The sequence below is a fragment of the Talpa europaea genome (assembly GCF_964194135.1).
Source record: "Talpa europaea genome assembly, chromosome: 4".
NCBI lineage: Eukaryota > Metazoa > Chordata > Mammalia > Eulipotyphla > Talpidae > Talpa > Talpa europaea.
The window spans coordinates 33340169-33359302 of NC_140070.1; the positions used below are offsets into that span (position 1 = coordinate 33340169).

General features: G+C 33.7%; 1 protein-coding gene across 1 annotated transcript in view; it reads right to left on the minus strand.

Moving 5' to 3' along the window:
* ADAM9 (ADAM metallopeptidase domain 9) overlaps nt 1-19134 on the minus strand; it is a gene marked incomplete at its 5' end in the record, with an annotated part of 83744 nt that continues 64610 nt past the window's right edge. Inside the window, 7 exons of the mRNA XM_084231616.1 lie at nt 1-277; nt 1927-1994; nt 7196-7283; nt 10019-10160; nt 13725-13830; nt 14089-14169; nt 17699-17882. Of these exons, the coding sequence (XP_084087742.1) occupies nt 184-277; nt 1927-1994; nt 7196-7283; nt 10019-10160; nt 13725-13830; nt 14089-14169; nt 17699-17882 (763 nt within the window). The 3' untranslated portion in view covers nt 1-183. The remainder of the gene's footprint in view (nt 278-1926; nt 1995-7195; nt 7284-10018; nt 10161-13724; nt 13831-14088; nt 14170-17698; nt 17883-19134) is intronic.

Consider the following 19134-nt stretch of genomic DNA (forward strand, 5'->3'; position numbering starts at 1 on the left):
ATATCCCTCAATTCCTACTACTCAATTTCTCTTTTCCTGTGTTAGTAAACTTTGTTTTGTGGTAATTAGTGTTCATTCATAGTTGCAGCAGGAAAAAAGGCTGTTCAAGAAAATATCAGGAAAATAAAAATTATCTCAGTTCCCTGAAGATATCTGCAAAAGAAAGGTGTAAAAAAAAAAAAATCAAGTGAAGGAGCTATATAAAGGAGGTGCAGGGGCAGGACGAGCAGGAATGAAATTTCCCTGTGGTGATACTTTCGGTTGAGGTGGAGGAGGCCTGTCAGGAGAAAATAGAGAGACAGTCAATCATATGTTTATGAAATAATGCCACATTCATTACATGTCAAATATAACACCATCTGTAACATCAGTCATAATTCTTGAGGGTACAGCATAATTTAAGATTACTATTAATCTGTATGCAATAGCTAAAGGGTTCCAATCAAAGCCTAAAATGGAATACAACTGATGTTTTTCTACAATCAGCAATGTTACATGAAGATTCTGTTTATATATTTTGAAAAGACAAATTGTAAAAGACAACTAAGCACACTGAGTGAATTAAGCACTTCCCTATGGGTATTACGTTTTAATGGCAACAATTACTAGTGTAAACTAGCTCTTTGTTTACATACATAAAACTGAAATTCCAACTTCCTTAAACATAATATCTACCATGAGAATAAAACCTATCACTTCTATATGTATTCTTCCCAATCCTCATATTTTAACCTGTAGATACCTTTCCTTGACCCTCTTCATTCAATTCTAGGGTACCTCTAACCCAATAACACACAAAAACATTAATATCTAGCTCACGATTTATATATCCCTCTCTTAACAGTCAGTTGGTTTTTAATATACCCTTATTGCATAATAAAGATCATACATGATGATATTCCTCAGTGTAGTATAAAGGATTTTTGGAAGGGGGAATGCATTTTATGTGATGAAAATATAGTAACAAATTTTCTCCTTTCTTGTTCACTTTAAGCCTATTGAATCTTTAATGTCAGCTCTTACGTTTTCTATTTCTAGATTTCACATTTTCTCTTTTTTAAGAAAAATTTCTAGTTCTTCACTGAAATTCACAATTTTGACAATGAATTCCAATATCATAATCATCAGAATTATTTTAAAACTCCTGTCTCATAAAGCTAATAGCTGGATATCTTCTGAGTCTGTTTCTATGTTTTATTGCTTTTCTTGGTTCTAGTCATATTTTCTTTTCTAGTATATCTGGCTTTTTTGATTGGGGGCTGAACATAAAAAATACTTGTAGAAATATGTCAAGAATCTAGTTCTCTCTCACCCCCACGTCCCAGCCAAAGCCTGGGATGTTTGCCAGATTACTTCTACCTTGGAAGAGTTCCAATTTTTGTTTCCTTTGCCCTATGAGTTTGTTGATAGCTATCCTCTGCTTCCTAGCCTCTCACCTCTCACTTTAAGAAAAGTAGACACATATAGGACAGAGAAAGGTACCAATTGTTGGAATCACCTCCAGACTGTCTTCCTCTCCTGGACCATAGCCCCACAATTCCTCACTTCCATGGTAGTTTTCCATTGCCTTCAAATACATATTCTCTTATATTGTCTAGCTTCTCCAGCTGTTGCTAATGGAAATGCTGGTCCAAACTCATTGGTTTCCCAATACTTGATAATTTAATGGCTCTTGATTTTGCACCAAAGGCAACAACAAAAGTTCACTGTCTTGCCCAGGACCCTTTTTTAAAATTTCTTTTAACATTGTACTAATATGACAAAATTTAAATATCACTTTTAAAGTTCTTCTGCAACTCGCATACTACCAAACTGTTGGCAATAAATACCATGCCCTGAATCAAATCAAAATACAAAAAAATTCTAGACATTAATTAACTCTGGATTTTATTTTAATCAAGTAATTTAAGAAAATTCATGTCAGACCTTGATGGAAACTGCTGAGACTGCTTGGCTGCATAATTTGGTACTGGAAATCTGTTTGCATATATGGGCTAAAAAGGAAAAAAAGTTATTACCACAATATACTCATAAATATATCTTTTACCTTGGAAATAATAACAAATAACAATTTGTTATTTTCCATATAAAAACAGCAATATATTTAAAAACAATGAATAGATGACTTACTTAAAATGCTGACATTTAAAAATACTTTGCTTAAGAAATTGAAACAATAATCAAAAATCTCCCAAAAAAACAAAAATCCAGGACCAGATGATTTCACTAGTGAGATCCGCCAAACCTTTCAATATTCTTTTCAAACATTTCCAAAAAAACTGAAAGAGAAGGTACTTCAAACACATTTTATGTGGCCAACATTACCCTGATACCAAAACCAGACAAAGAAAACTACAGACCAATTTATCTGATAACATAGATAATAAAACAAATTCTTAGCAACCAAATTCAATAATGCATTAGAAGGATCATACATCGTGTCCATGTGGGGTTTATTTCAGGGAAACAAGGATAGTCACATCTGAAAAGCAACGAAATTCACCACATCGATGAAAGGAAAGATAAAAATCAGATATTACATCAATAGATGCTGCAAAAGCACTTGATAAGATTAAACATCCATTTATGATAAAAACCCTCAAAAAACTGGAGATAACGGCAATACACCTCACATAATAAAGACCATATATGACAAATCCACAGATAATATCATACTAAGTTGTAAAAAATTAAAATTTTTCCACTGAGATCTGGTACAGACAAGGATGTCCACTCTCTCCAGTATTATTCAACATAGTACTGGAAGTCCTACAAAGAGCAATTAGGCAAGAAAAGGATATAAAAGGAAATCAAATTAAGAAAGAGGAAGTAAAACTATCATTATTTGGAGATAACATGATAATATACATAGAAAAACTCCACTAGAAATCTAATTGAGACATATATCAGTTCAGCAAGTGACAGGTTACAAAATCAATGAACAAAAATCAGTTGCCTTCCTATGTGCAAACAAAGAGCAAGAAGAAGAAATGAAGAAAATAACCCCATTTACAATTATACAAAAAAAATTAAATACCTAGGAGTAAATGTAGCAAAGGAGGTGAAGGATCTATCTAATGAAAACTATAAGGCATTGTTAAAAGAAATAGAAGGCACAAAGAATGGAAAGATAATTCCTGCTCATGAATTGGAAGAATTAACATTGTCAAAATGGCAATCCTACACAAAGCAATATAAAGGTTCAATGCAATCCCTCTCACAGTTTCAATGGCATTCTTCACATGAAACCACAAAAGATACCAAACAGCCAAAGCAATCCTAACAAAAAAGGGTAATAATGGCAGGATCACACTTCCAGGCTTCAAACTATATACAAAGCTATAATAATCAAAACATCTTGGTACTGTAACCCAAACTGACACACAGAACAATGGAATAGAATTGAGAGCTCAGAAATAAATCCACACCTGTATGGGCATTTAATCTACAATGACGAAGCCAAGAATAACAAGGAAAGTCTTCAATAGATGATACTGGGAAAACTGGACAGATTCATGCAAAAGGATGAAACTATACTATCTCACATCATGCACAAAAATCACTCAAAATGGATAAAAGACTTATATATAAGACCTGAAACCATAAAATACAATGAAGAAATCCTGGGGAAAACACTCCCTGTTACAATCTTCAGGGGTATCTTTGGGGATTTATCTTCAGCCACAAGGAAAACAAAATAGAAAATAAACAACTGGGACAAAAATCAAACTGAAAAGGTTCTACACAGCAAAAGCAACTATCCTCAAAACAAAAAGACACCCTACTGAATGGAAAAAAAATATCTGTACACCATAAATCCAACAAGGAGCTGATATTCAAGCTCTAAAAAGAAGTTAATTCAATGAGGGGTAAGAATAGTCTTCTCAAGAAATAGTGCCAGGAAAAATGGATTTCCACATGCGGAAGAATAAAATTGAATCTTTACATCACACCACATACAGAAATTAATTCAAAATGAATCAAAGATAGGTAAATTGAATTTCATCCAAAGTAAAAACTTATGTGCATCAAAGAAAATTATCAGAGTCAAAAAGTACCTACAGAATGGAAGACAATATCTGTAAATTACATATCCGATAAGGGAGTTAATATCCAGAATATGTAAAGAAATCCTACAAAACAGTTACAAAAAAGATAAACAATCCAATGTTATAAATGAAGGACCTGAATAGACATTTTTTCCAGAAAAGACAAACAAATGGCCAATAACACATGAAAAGATACTCAACATTACTAATTATTAGGAAAATGCAAAACCAGACCACAAAAGAGTAACACTAAACATCCATTAGAATGGCTAAAATAAAATTTAAAAAACAGAACAAAGCAGAAAATAACAAGAGTTGACAAAGGTGAAAAAATTAGGCCATTCATGGTAGAAATGGAAAATGATTCAGTCACTGTAGAAAACCATTTGGTGGTGCATCAAAACATTATTTATACAATAAATATGTTACATATCAATTCCACTCTTAGGTATACACCCACAAGAATTTAAAACAAGTACTTGTGTGCCTCCCCTGGTGGCGCAACGATTGAGCGCTGGGCTGTGAAGCTGCCCACAGCCTCTGCTGCACCGGTTCGATCCCTGGCCACCGAAGAGGGTCCCACATGACACGCAGACCTCTCCTGCCACGCCCGCTGCTCCTCTCAGCAGTGTATTTCATCAGTCTGCCTGTTCTGTTCCCTGCTCTGGCTCTGGTGAATTCTCTCGCCCTCCCGCGCTTCTGACTGTATCCAGTGCTTGCATAAATAAATAAATAAATCTTTAAAAAAAAAAAAACCCAAGTACTTGTACATACATACTCATGGCAACACTGTTCACATTAGCTGTAACTGTGGAAACAACTCAAGTGTCCACACACAGATGAATTAATAGCCAAAATACTGTATATGCACACTACAGTGTGTTAGTCATAGAATGGAATAAAGTCTCATACATCCTAGTATAGGCATGACTTTGAGGAATTGAAATAAGTTAGATACAAGAACTAATATTGTGTAATTCTACTTGTATCTAAAGTAGGCATATTTACAGAAATATAAGACACCAAAGAGCCAAAGAAAGCTGGTGGGGGGAAAAAAAAAAAAAAAAGCAGGAAGCATTATGATTCCTGATTGCAAACTACACTGCAAAGCTATACTATTTAAAACAGTATGATACTGGCACAAAATCAGACATTTAGGTCAATGGAACAGAACAGAGAGCCCAGGAATACACCCATACGTATATGGCCAATTAATTTACAATTTACAATGGAAAAGAACCATCTCTTCCTTAATGGTGCTAGGATTACTGTATATTTATTTGCAAAATAATGACACTGGACTACTTTGTGTATCTTACACCATACAGAAAAGTTAACTCAAAACAGACTAAAGACTGGAATATATGGCCAGACACCATAAAACTCTAAAAAGAAAACAGACAGATAAGCAACTTGATGGGGGATATTGGTGATATTCTGGATCTGACAATACAAAGGCAACAAAAGCAAAAGTAAACACATGGATCTATGTCAAACTAAAGAGCTCCATCACAGTGAAGAACATCATCAACAAAAATGGAAAGGAAACCTACCAAAGAAGATAAAATATCTGCATACTATGTATCTGATTAGGGGTTAATATCTGAAATATAGTAAGAATTCATGTAAATCAATATCAAAAAAACCAAACAATTTGAAAAATGGGCAAAGCACTTGAATAAATATTTTTCCAAAGAAGACATATATATGGTCAACAGGTATATGTAAAGGTGATCGATTCATTAATCATGAAGGATAGCTAATTATTTTACCTACACACAAGAAAGACTTTAGAAGTCCAGAGACATACTGCAGGGTGGGGAGAAGGATCAAAACAAGGGTGGTGGGAATTTTGTGGGGTATACTATAACCAAAAAGAAAATGCATAAATTGTACAAAAATGAAAAGTGATGTAAAAAATATATATAAAAAAAAGAAAGAAAAGAGCAATAAAAACTCACATATATTTGGAGGTGACAGTCAAAAGAAAAAAAAAAAAAAAACCCTGGCAATACTAAGTGTTAATGAAAATGCAGAGCAACAAAAATGTTCATACACCAATGGTATAAACTTTTTGGACAGTAACTTAACAATTTCCAGTGAATATTCACATATCTTTCAACCCATAGTTTAATTCTTGCACTCCACAGAATTTTCTGCAGTGATAAAAACATTCTATATCAATGTTGTTTGATACATTAGTCAGTGGCCATATATGATCTATTGATCATTTAAAAGATGACTGAGGAATGGAATTGTTAATTGTATTCAATTTTATTTAATTTGAAATAAAATTTTAATAGCCACATGGATAGTAAATACCGTATTAGATAAGACAGTCCTACAACTCACACATGCATGAGATCTTAGGCATACAGAGAATGTTCAATTCAGCCTTGTTCATAGTAATGAAAAATTGTAATCTGATAATAGGAAAATGGATTTTAATATTGAATATTATTTATTTACAGTAAATCCTCAATGCATAGATATGTTCTTAGACGTTGTGGATTTAAGCAAAACAATGAATAACAAAAACAGGTCTCAAATAACATGGCTTTGTTCAGCTTTCTCTAGGATTCAACAAAACAGGTCATTCAAGGACCTGTTATAATATCAACAGTGAAAATGTAATGAATGAAAGTCACATGTGTTGTTAGGGATAAATCACAAAGCAATGTTAAAGGAAATAGCAGGTTGCAAATACGCACATAAAACAGCAAACAAAACATCATACGAAGTTTAAAAACAGATAAAGTAATATCATATATTTCTCAGGGAGGTATGCATAGGAGAAAAAGATATTATTATCCCGATTCACTCTATTATTTTAGAAGAACAGTGATTACTGGTCCCACTGCTGAGACAATTAAGTCTTTTCTAGGAGCTCAGTACCAGGTCTTTGGTAACATGTCTTCAGGAAGTCAAACACTGTTAATATCCAGATGTCTTCTCCCATCTCCTCTGAGACATCAACCCTACTGGCATCCCTTTAACTAACTTAGAGACTACACTCCTACTAAATTCTTAAGAAATTATCTATGTTGATTTCCATAGCTAAAGAACAATTGTTTTAAACAATTGTTTTAATCATTGAAAATGTAATACCATAATATAAGAAAAAGAATGTTTCTTTTCAAACTTACAACTTCTCTGGGAGGAGTCACTGGAGAAACATGTCGAGGAACACTCACTGGCTGTCTAGAAACTTTTGCTTGATTTTTGCCATCTGATCTGAAAGACACAATTACTTTTGAGTTAAATTAAGATTAAAACATTTTCACAATACATTACACATACCTTAACTTTTACCAAACACAAAATAATGATGTCGATAGCAGTTAAAATCAGCATTTTCACTGATTTTACACGTTTAATCCTTATAGTACTAGGATTTGAAATAATTCAGTTAGTTTTATTTTTTTAATTGTTTTTGCTAACAGAAAAAGAGACACATCATTTTAGCTCAGCTCTACAAGCCATTCAGCCCAAGACTGTACTAATGGTGGAGCCAAAAATAGACAGAAGATCCCCCTCCATCAGTGAACTCTTCCCAAAGCACAAGGGCATTTTCCACAGGGCATCAACATGCATCTGTTATCCAAGAATTTAACTAATACCTTCTTGACACTTCTACATTTTCGGCCAGTGGTATTATCTTTAACATTATGCATTTCAGGTCTGCTATAGAGGCAAGCTCCCCTTACATTCAACAAGTGTGACTGAAAAAGGGTGTGGAATTGGGGACTCTATCTCTACAGACTTCAATCACTTCTACCTTTAGCCTGTCCCTTGAAGCTGAAGGTATTACTGACATCTGGATGGACATTCCATGATTTGGTATAATTAAACCAAAGTCCAGAAAAGCTACAGTCCAGCTCCCTTTTGTGCACTAACAGCTGATAGAACAGGGAATTGTCCATTGCCACAATAACATAGTTTCAAAGTTCCTCTCCCCAACCCAGGTAGGCCATCACAATATAGTCAGTGGGTCAGAGAATATGTATTTACATACTAGTCACCCTATGGTGAGGCAGTCCAGCAAACTATCTGGTACTCCTGGTACTCCTAAGGTGATCTCACCACTGAACCTTAAAAAGGTCCCATCTAACAGACAGGGTTTATAATTCACAGTTTACACATGAAGGCACCAGATCACGTAAGTGAGTAAGCCAAGGTCACTGAGAATTCACAAAAGGAGGAATTGGTCCGTAATCACCTCCCACCCATTCAGCACCACTTGGCTCCTGAGTCACTGTGGCCCAAGTTCCTCCAAAGTTCTAAAGGCCCATCCACGTCCACATGCCACCCCTGATACTCTGCGGCCCTCACTAGGCCCTTACAGGCCCCACCCAGGCTGTAACCTCCCAGGGCCTACCACCCCTGCTGGAGCTGACCCTTCCATACTAGAAAAAAAGTTTTAACCCCATTTTATAATCAGATAGACGTAAATTCTAGAAAATCATAAATTTTGTCAATTTCACAATCAGGCAAGTGTCTCCAAACTTATCTCAAGTTTTCATGAAATTAGAGAAGAGTAAAGGCATATTTTAGGCTTCATAGTTAAAATCTGAAGCAATCAATCTATAAGTCAGGAAATCCTGGAGGCGAAAGCAAGCTGAATATATACCAGCTAAGTTTTAGACATGCTGAGGTGACAGCAAGTCAGCTAGGTAGAGATGTATGGGAGATAGCTATAGTTAAGAAACTAACATTTTGGAGGTGCAGATTGGGGAGTTATCTACAAGGACTGGTCAGTCTGAATTTTGATAGGCAGTAAGAGAAAAAAAAGAACAGGAAGATAAACATTTTAGGATATGTTAAAAATTAAAAATAACATCATGATACTCTAAGGAAATGTTATGTTAGACAATGAAGTAAGAGTATCAAGGTTAGATGTATACATTTTGAAATCATAGTAACCACTAGTTGTTAAGTAATTGCATTGTGCCAGCATCATGCTATAGGGTGATTTTTGATAATTCTTCATTATTCCTCATAACAACCAAGCAGAGGTAGGTAATATTTTAAGATTTTTTAAAAAAAGATTTAATTTATTTTTATGTAAAAGAACTGGGGTGTAGGCCACAGGTGCAGGGTGAGAGGATTCACCAGAGACAGAGTGGGGACCAGAACTGGTGGGTTGACTGAAATATACTGCTGAGGGGATCAGTAGGTGAGACAGGAGAGGTCTGCTGCACTATGTGGGTTAGCTCCCTGGCTGGGGATAGAACTCAGGCCACTGCAGTCATAGTGGTGAGATTTAACCCATAGCCCACTAGGGAGGTCCAATAGGTAATATTATTATTCCTATTTTAAACAAAATAAATAAAATGCTGCAAGTTTTATTTATTGTTATAGTTCCTAATTCTAGCTAATAACAAATCTGGAACTTGAATTATGACATGATATGTATGTATGCTACATTCTAATACCAACTTGATAGTAACAAGTGATAGTTCAGAAATTATCCTACAATAGTTTAACACATGTTAGAAATGTCTGGTGTCTGAGTAACAACAACACTTTCATCCATCAAAATTAGTCCTTCTGTTTATGATTCACAAACTTTTTTCAAAACCGAGATTTGAAAACTGTTCCTCTATGAATTGATACTTGAAACAGACCTGGAAAAAATTTTTCAACATTAAGTTTTTATCTTAATCCATGTTTTAATCTCTAATTAAGAAAATCCCTGTCAGAAGTTGTAGCCCGAAACTCAACTAACCGCTGTATATGAAGCAAAATGAACCCTAAGGGCCATTTTCAATAGTATATAGCAGGTCACTGTGATCATTTACTTCACTATTGTAAGAAGTAGCTAGGTCATCACTACCCTTTAATCACTGCTAGTCATTCTAAAAGAAAAAAGAGATAACTTTGAAATTATTTTTAAAACAATCCCTATGATATTGTTTTCATCATTAATAGTCAAACTACAATGAGTATAAAAGAAAAATTCTAAGTACTCATATGTTCGTGATCTCTTCTTTCTGAAGCAGCTTCTCCGTAGTTGATCTCTCTTGATGAAGGCAAAAGCAGCAAAAACAATAAGGGGAACAATTACAAAGAAGAATACCAGAAGTCCATCTCTCGTTGCAGTATTCTTTTCTAAAGAGAAGAATTTTACATTAATGGTCAATAAATTAGATATTAACTGACACTAAGTAGAACACGATAATTAAAAATTTTTTTCATTAATTTTCATATTGTTCAAAAGTCAAGCTGATATAAATTGAATACACTGAGAAGTCTTACTCACACCTCAGCCCTGCCCACTTCAATTTTGTCTCCCCAACTTTTATTAGTTTCTTATATAATCTTATAGCATTTCTTCATGCAAATATAAAGAACAAAATACATTTTTTATTGTCAACCTTTTTTTATACAAAAGCTAACATACAACAAACGTTATTCAACTAAACAGAGACTTATCCAAAGACATGCAAATGACCAAAAGGCACTTGAAAAAATGTTCAACATCACTTATCATCAGGGAAATGCAAATCAAAACCACAACTCACTATCACCCCATGCCCATATAAATGCCCACATCAAGAAAGCCAGAAACAAAAAAACTTGAAAAGAATGTGGAGAAAAAGGAAAGGAACCCCCATACACTATTGGTAGTAATGTAGACTGGTACAGCCTTATGGAAAACAGTAGGGAGATTCCTCAAAATACTAAAAATAGATCTACCATATGGCCCAGCAATTTCACTCCAAGTTATCTAACCAAGGAATAAAAAATCACTATATTGAAAGGATATATGCATTCCTATGTTTATTGCAGCACTATTTACAGTAATTAAGTTACAGAATCAACCTAAATGCCTATCAACAGAGGATTAGATGAAGAAGATGTGGTATATATACACAATAGAATACTGCTCTTCTATGTAAAACAAACAAAAAAGATGAAAGCTTGCCACATGGATGAAACTGGAGGGGATTATGTTAAGTGAAACAAGTCAGAAGGAGAGAGACAAATACCAGATTATTTTATTCATGTGTGGAATATTATACAGGAAGAAAAAAAAACAAAGGAGCTGACAAAACGAAACCAAAAAAACCCCTAAAACTATGACTGCAGAATTAAGACTGCCAGAGGGAGAGGGGAGGAGAAGAGAAAAGGGGAGAGGGGACCCAAAGGCCTAGGGTAAAGGACTATAGGTGCTTTGATGGTGGGGTTCATGTGATAATATACCTCTGAGGAGGTTTAAACCTATTCCCCACAATAACACACAGTGCTTGTAAAACAACATTGCCCAATAAGGAAAAAATAATAATAATTAATTAAGCAAATAGAGCTTTACAACAAATAAAAAGCAAAACCTGACTGACCTACAGAGAAAAGTAGACAAATGAGCAATTAAAGCCAGAGATTCCAATATTCCTCTCTTGATAATTGACCAAACAAGTATATAAGTATCCATAAGGATATAGATGACTTAAAAATCTGTCAATCAACATGAACTAGTTATTTACAAAACACTCTACCCAGTTACAGCAGAATATACATTCTTTCCCAATACATACAGATCTTTTACTAAGATAAACCACTCTGGGCCACAGATACATTTTAAAAAGTAAAAAAGGATTCTAGGCATAGAAAGTTCGTTCTCTGACTAAAGTGGAATATATAAGAAATAAATAACACAAAAATATCTGAAAATTTCCCAGCTACTTCATGACAGAGTAATATATTTCTAAATTAACAAAGAAAAAAATAAAAGAATTTTATTATTTTGAGCTGAATAAAAATGAAGGCACAGAATACCAAAACGTGTGCAATGTGAAAAAAGCTATTCTTAAAATCAATGCACTATATCGGATGGTTTCACTTTTAGGCGGAATATAAGGAAACCAAACAAGGGGTCAGAAAAAATAAGATAAAACTAGCAGGCAAATTATAATCAGAGATGTAAGCAGGGGAGGGGAGGGGAGGGATCAAACAGGGGAGGGAAGAGCACAAAAGACTAAGGTGAAGTTTCACAGTGACTTGGTGTTGGGGATTTTATGGGAATTACACCTGAAAGGAAAAACAAAACACTGTACAAAAATGAACAAAGGCCTCGCTGGTGGCATAGGGGTTAAGCCTCAGCTGCATGAGTTCAATCCCAGGCCAGAGAGCTGACCCACATGGTGCAGCAGTCCTCACCTGTCTTGCCCCTGCTCCCCTCAGCAGTGTATGTTAGTAGATCCGCCTGTTCTGCTCTCCACTCTGTCTCTGGTGACTCCTCTCACCCCCTGCACCTCTGGCCTACATCCCAGTTCTTGCATGCATAAATAAATAAAATTTATTGACCATTAAATCTTTAAAAAAATGAACAACGATGTTTATATATATATATTAAATAAAAATAAATAAAATTAAGGTGAAAAGCAAAGGAAAAAACTAAGTGCACTACAATGTTTATATTAGAAAAGAAGCTCTCAGATCAATGACCTCATCATCCAGCATTAGAAACTAGAAAACTAAGAATAAAAGAAACCCAAAGTAAGCAGTCTGGTATAAAACATGTACAGAGCACATATTTCATAAAAGATATGTATACTAAATAAGGAACTCTGAAAATTCAAAAGGACAACCTAACAAGAAACTGGGCAAAAGATTTGAACAGACATATCACCAAAGAAGAAATACAGATGGCAAATAAGCACATGAAAAAAAAAAAATTCAGCTCTAGTAATTAGAGAAATAAAAATTAAGTCCACAATGAAAAATGCTACTTTATATCTACAGAATAGCTAATATTAAGACTGGCCACACCAAATGCCCAAAAGGATGTGGAGAAACTGCAACACTCATGTACAACTGGAGAGCTGCAAAATAGTGTAACCACATTCAGAAATAACTTGGCAGTTTCTTAAAATGCTGAACCTGCACCATTTCTATGAGTCAGCCATTCTACCTTGCATTTACCCAAAAGAAAGATAGAATATGTTCTCACTTGGAAGATACTAGTGTACAAGTCTATCAAGGAGTAAAAATATGCAATTACTGTAGCATGGTATTACATGGTATTACATGCTAATTATTACAGTAATTGAAGAACAAGTAGAAGGGGCATATTGATTTAGATTTAGGTATTCAGGGGAAACTTCATAGAGGAAATAGGCATAAAACTGGCATCTAAGTAGCAATTAGCTAAGCTCCGACTCTATGACTATACAATACAGAGGACTAGAGGTAAAAGACAGTAGGCTATTAGAGGAAATAAACGAAGTTACAATGTTTTAAACAGTGAAATGAAGTTGGAAAGTGAATATATAGGCAAATCATTCAGAGTGTTTAACCCATGTACAGGATTTTTGGACTTCATTCTAATAGCAACTCAGAAGCACTGAATTAAAAGTACGGCAATGACATGATTAAAACTGAATTCTTAAAAAAAAAAATACTAAAACTCTATAACATAGTTTGGAATACGGATTATAGGGAACAAGATGATAAATGAGGATCATATTTAAGAGAATATTACGTAAATCCAGGCAAGAAATTAAAGGTAATTAACAGGGATTTTTAAAAAAAGCAGAAACACTCAGGGGAATTTAGGAGACAGAATTGACACAATTTAACATGTAACTGATGTAGGAAGTGAGAGGGAAGTACAATGATGCCCAATTTCTGATGTGGGTAAAGATCACACTAATTTTCCTTTGTATTACTTGCCATTATACGTAGGTCCACTGTCCACACTTCCTCCGTATCCTGCAGTTTCACAGTTTGGGGGTGCCCAGCCATCTTCACAGTGACAATTCTTATTGCTATTACATACCTTCAAAACAAAATATCACTATTGTTAATTGTGATTGTTGCTCTGAACTATGAACTCAAAAATGGAAATCAAGACAATGGATTAAAATGATGCAAACCCATAAACATTCTCTTTAAGAATGAAAAAAATAATTAGGTATCTACATTTCCCAATATTTAAACATCTCAAAATCTTGAGAGGTCTCCACTTAATCCTCTCAGGGAATTCTTATTATTCAGCACTACTTTCATGAACAAGCCAAAGGAGAATAGTACGTACCCCATGTCCATGACACTTTTTCTGAATATCACAGTCATAATTCAGAACAGAAGCATTTACACATTGGAAGTTTCTACATATCTAAAGGGAAAAAAATTGAAAAATAAATAAGTAAAAGTTGAACACATTAATAAAGTACTCAGAACAAAAGACCATAGACTACTGAACTGATTTCTTTTAATTTTTATTAAAGTTAATTCCCACACTATAAATTGAAAACATACAATTAATCATCAAAGATGACATAAAATTCAAAAACAAAACTATAAATTTTTAGACAAATATAGATGTGAATATCCTAAGTAAAATATTCAGAAATAGATATTTTTCAAATGAAAAATCACCAGATATAGGTGATCCCACCACTGTAAAAAATACTCATTAATAGGAAATTTATTACTATAATAGCTATAAAATTGTCTATTACACTAGATATCAAAATGGCATTGAAAAAGCTTAAGCATTTTAATTTTTAAAAGTTTTCAAAAAAATAAGATTAAAAATACTTTGTTGGTAAGATAAAACCTGTCTTCCTATATCATGATTAATGATAAAACAAGAGGCATTACTATTAAAAGCACTACTGGCAATAAATCATAGATCTCATATAGTTTTAATAATTTTAGTTTATGCAATAAGATATGAAACAGAAATGAGTCCTAAATATTGAAAAATATATAAAAATTAACAGTATTTGAGAAAAGTATTAAACTAAAAATCCTAAGTTAAGAACTTATTAAAATTTTTCTATTTTGTGGAAAATTGACACATTATAAAAACTGCTCTTTTGTAATGCTAGAAGAGTAGTCTTTTTATTAAGATTGTGGAGTGCTATTTTAAATTTTAATAAGTAACCTACCACACAAAATCAGGATGTTTAAAGGATCTGATGAAATTAAGAGAAATTAGAGAACAAACAATGAAATATCAATAGATACCTTAACTATTCTAAAAAATCAATAGATACTTTAACATATAGTTAAATATATATATATATATATATATATATATATATATAGGTTTCAACAGTAATGTACAGAGGATTACCAAATTCTATTTCCAATAATTTTTTCAATAAATTTTAAATAAGAAACATTCATATAGTTAAAAATTCAAAAACTACAGATGGTTACACAGTAAAAAGTCACTCCTCATCTGCCTTCCATCCACACAGTTCTTATGAACAGATTTCAGAATGCATTTCTCATATATCTATAAAACTTTTGAGGTGATATATATATCAATAGCTTCCTTTTCAGCTAAAAGAACACTGTTCAATAACTACAGTAGGTAGACACTTGAAGCATTAAATAAGATCACAGAGATAACATAAAGTGTATTAATAGCTGGCATATTTATTTTAGGGAGCAGAAAAATTCCAAGTTGTTAGAAGGGTATGGACTGATCATGTTTACTTTGTGGAATTGGTAGAACCACAATGGAAGGGATACAATGATAAGCTGCTTAGAATGGTAAAGATTCTCTCCAACACTAGCCATCCCCATGGACACCCATTATCAACAACCATGGAAGGAGATGGGGGCCTTCCTGGTGGCACAAGGGGTTAAGGCACTGTGAAGCTATCCGCAGCCACTGCAGCACAAGTTCATCCTCGGTTATTAGCAGAGCCAGAAAGGATAGGACTCTAACTATAATAAAAATGAAAAGACACCCTACTAAATGGAAGAAAATATTTGCACATCATATATTGACAAGGGAATAATACCCAAGATCTACAAAGAACTCACATGATTCAACAAAAACAAAACAAATAACCCAATCAAAAGATGGGCAGAAGAGCTAAATGGACATTTCTCCAAAGGAGAAATACAGATGGCCAACAAACCCATGAAAAGAAATGGGACTACTACTCTTTTTAAAGTAAAAAAATTAACTCTTGGCATTTGCGGCAACAGGGATGGAACTGGACGGAATACTATTTAGCAAAATATCATAATGAGAAAGACAAACACTGGATAGTTCCACATAAATGGAATGCAGGGAAAACAATACAAAGGATCAGACAAAACCAAACCAATAACAAACTCTTAAAAATATGCTTGTGGAGTTGAGGCTACAAGATGAGGAGGGGGAGGAGTAAAAACAAGGGGGTTGGTAAGGGCTAAGTGTGCCTTGTTGATGGGTGTAGTGTGGTGACCTGATCCTATGTGTTTGAACCACCCACAGTGCTATAAACCAATGCTACCTCAATTAAAAAAAAAAAAATTTAAGAAAATTAAAATAAAAGGGAAATTACCAAGGAATGTTTTAAAATATTAGCAGCTAATCTTAACTACGGTATGGAGAATAAAACACTTATTATTGAAAACTGATTTAAAGGTACATTAGTAAAACTTTTCTCAAAAGAAACCTCGCAAAACCATATTTTAAATTGTAAAAGTGTGCACAAAACTACAGCAATTTAACCTCAGAAAACAAACAGATGTTCTGAAATTTTTATTTTTATTTTATCTATAAATCCTTTTATATCAGCTTTGTTTATACCTGCAGTTTATGTAGTGACAGCACCACCACAAAAACATAAGGGTCTTTTGCAACAAGAACAGAATTAGAATGAAAACTTGGAGAAATTTAGGTATCTTAAATTTGATTTCAACAGAAATTGTTTAGACATAAAATTTTCATATAAGAATATTCAACTTTTTCTTTAAACCTTGTTTTTCTTAACTTTGATGTAGCTATACTACCCCATTACTGAGATCTGTACAATTCTCATACAAACAAGTTTAGGGGGTTAATTTTTTTCAGTTCTTGCAGAAAGATATAATACATTTATTTATCATAGAAAAAATAGAGTTAACTTGAGGGTCCACTTGTTTTTTCATGTGTCACATAATCAGGCAATTATATTGTCTCCCCTCCTCTTCCTCTTCTTCCTTCTTTTCCCTATTCATCTCTGACTTGGTTCCTTCAACTTGCTCAACAATCCTGTTCCCATTTATCTCCTGCATATGGCCTAATGTTGCCATAGCCCTTCTAGCCCTACTGCCACCTCTACATCTCTAAAAGAATGCTTGAGTTTCTGTACTACTCTTAATTGTCTTTCTTTGATTAAATATTCAACAAATAAAGGAACCTGGTCTAGCTCATATTCTAATATGAAACCACTGATAAGGCAATGGCTGGTTAACTCTTGGCTTAAATCTAACCCAAACAGCTATGGCAAGGATAGCGGGCAGGTTAGGCAGAGCAAGCACTGACATTTCTATACAGAGACTCACATGTATGTTTATTTGTCTTTCTCCCTTTCTTTTTCTCCCCCTCACATCACATACACACAAACACAGACACACACACACACACAATCACATATGTATCCCAGTAATAGCAAACTAGTAAATTATAGCACATTGATAGGGGAAGGAAATATAGTATCTCACAACATAGAAGCCATAGGTTATATTAAAAGACCCAGATGAGGAAACCTGAGTAACATAATTATAGCTATTCTTAATTTTGTTCTTGATGGCTTTGTAGTTTGCAAAATCTTTATAATAAATATAATTTCTTTCAGAGTTAGAAAAGAATAATCACTTTGTATAAAGATTTTTTTAATTTTCCTTTGTAAATAGAAGATTTTTTTTATTACCTTTCCAACATCACATCTTGTGCCTTCATTCACCATCCCAGGATCTGGAACATCTGACCCCAGCTGGAAATCCACACCCCAACATGTAGTGCCTTTACTGGGAGTCTGAATAAGAGCAGGCACAATTCCAAATACCGGCATGCCTTGTACATTCTCACATTGTAGCTTTCCACACAAAGCATTCCTATAAATACAGAAAAATAATTCAAACTTAAAATGTATCCATGTATACAACAAAGTAAAAATTGCATGTTTATATACAGACACAATATTTGACTGAAGGAAATCTCAACCAAGAAAATATAGGAGCAAGAAACTTTGTTATAAGCCATTTTCATAGGGATAAGGTGATGTCTCCTGGCTTTGATTTGCATTTCCCTCATAATAAATGATGCTGAGCATTTTTTCATCTATCTGAAATAAATGTCCTCTGAAAGCTATCTGAAGTCTTCTTTGGAGAAGTGTATATTAAGGTCTTTCGCTCATTTTTTGATTGGGATGCTTGGTTTTTGGTTGTTAAGTTGTATGATTTCTTTATATATTTTGGAAATTAACCCTTTGTCAGATATGTGATGTGCAAATATTTTCTCCAGTCTATTGCTCTTTGTGTGTGTGTGGGGGGGGGGGCTCATGGTTCTTTCAAGGTACAAAAGCTTTTTAGTTTTATACAATCCTATTTGTTTATTTTTACTCCTATGTATTTTATCCTTTTTGGTGCAATTATTGATGGGATGATTTTTTTTTAAGTTCTCTTTCTTCTTATTCATTGTTTGCATATAAAAACACATTTTTGTGTATTGAAGTTAGATCCTGTCCTTTTACTCTATTCATTTATTATTTCTAGTAGTTTGTTGGTGGAATTCTTTGGATTTTCTTTGTATATTATGATGTCACATGCAAATAGTGATACTTTCACTTCCTTCTTCATTTGGATTTCTTTTATGTCCTTTTCTTGTCTAATTGCTCTGGCTACAACTTCCAATACAATGCTTAATAACAGTAATAAGAGTACACATCGCCTGTCTTGTTCCTAATCTTAGGGGAAATACTTTCAGTTTTTCACCATTGAGTATAATGTTGGCTGTGGGTTTCTCACTTATGGTCTTTATTACGTTAAGTTCCTTTCACTCCCATTTTATTGTTTATGTCATAAATGAATGTTGAATCTTATCAATGCTTTTTCACCATCTATTGAAATAGTCATGTGATTTTCATCTTTCTTTCTGTTGATGTGGTGAATGACAATGATTGATTTTCATTTGTTGAATCAACCTTCAATACTGGAAATTAATTCTACTTGGTCATGATTGATGAATCTCTTTATATATTGCTGAATTCAATTTGACAAGATCATGTTCAGGATTTTTTGCATTTTTTCTTCCTCACAGATATCAGTCTATAGTTTTTTCCTAGTTTTTGTCTTTGGTTTTGGGATA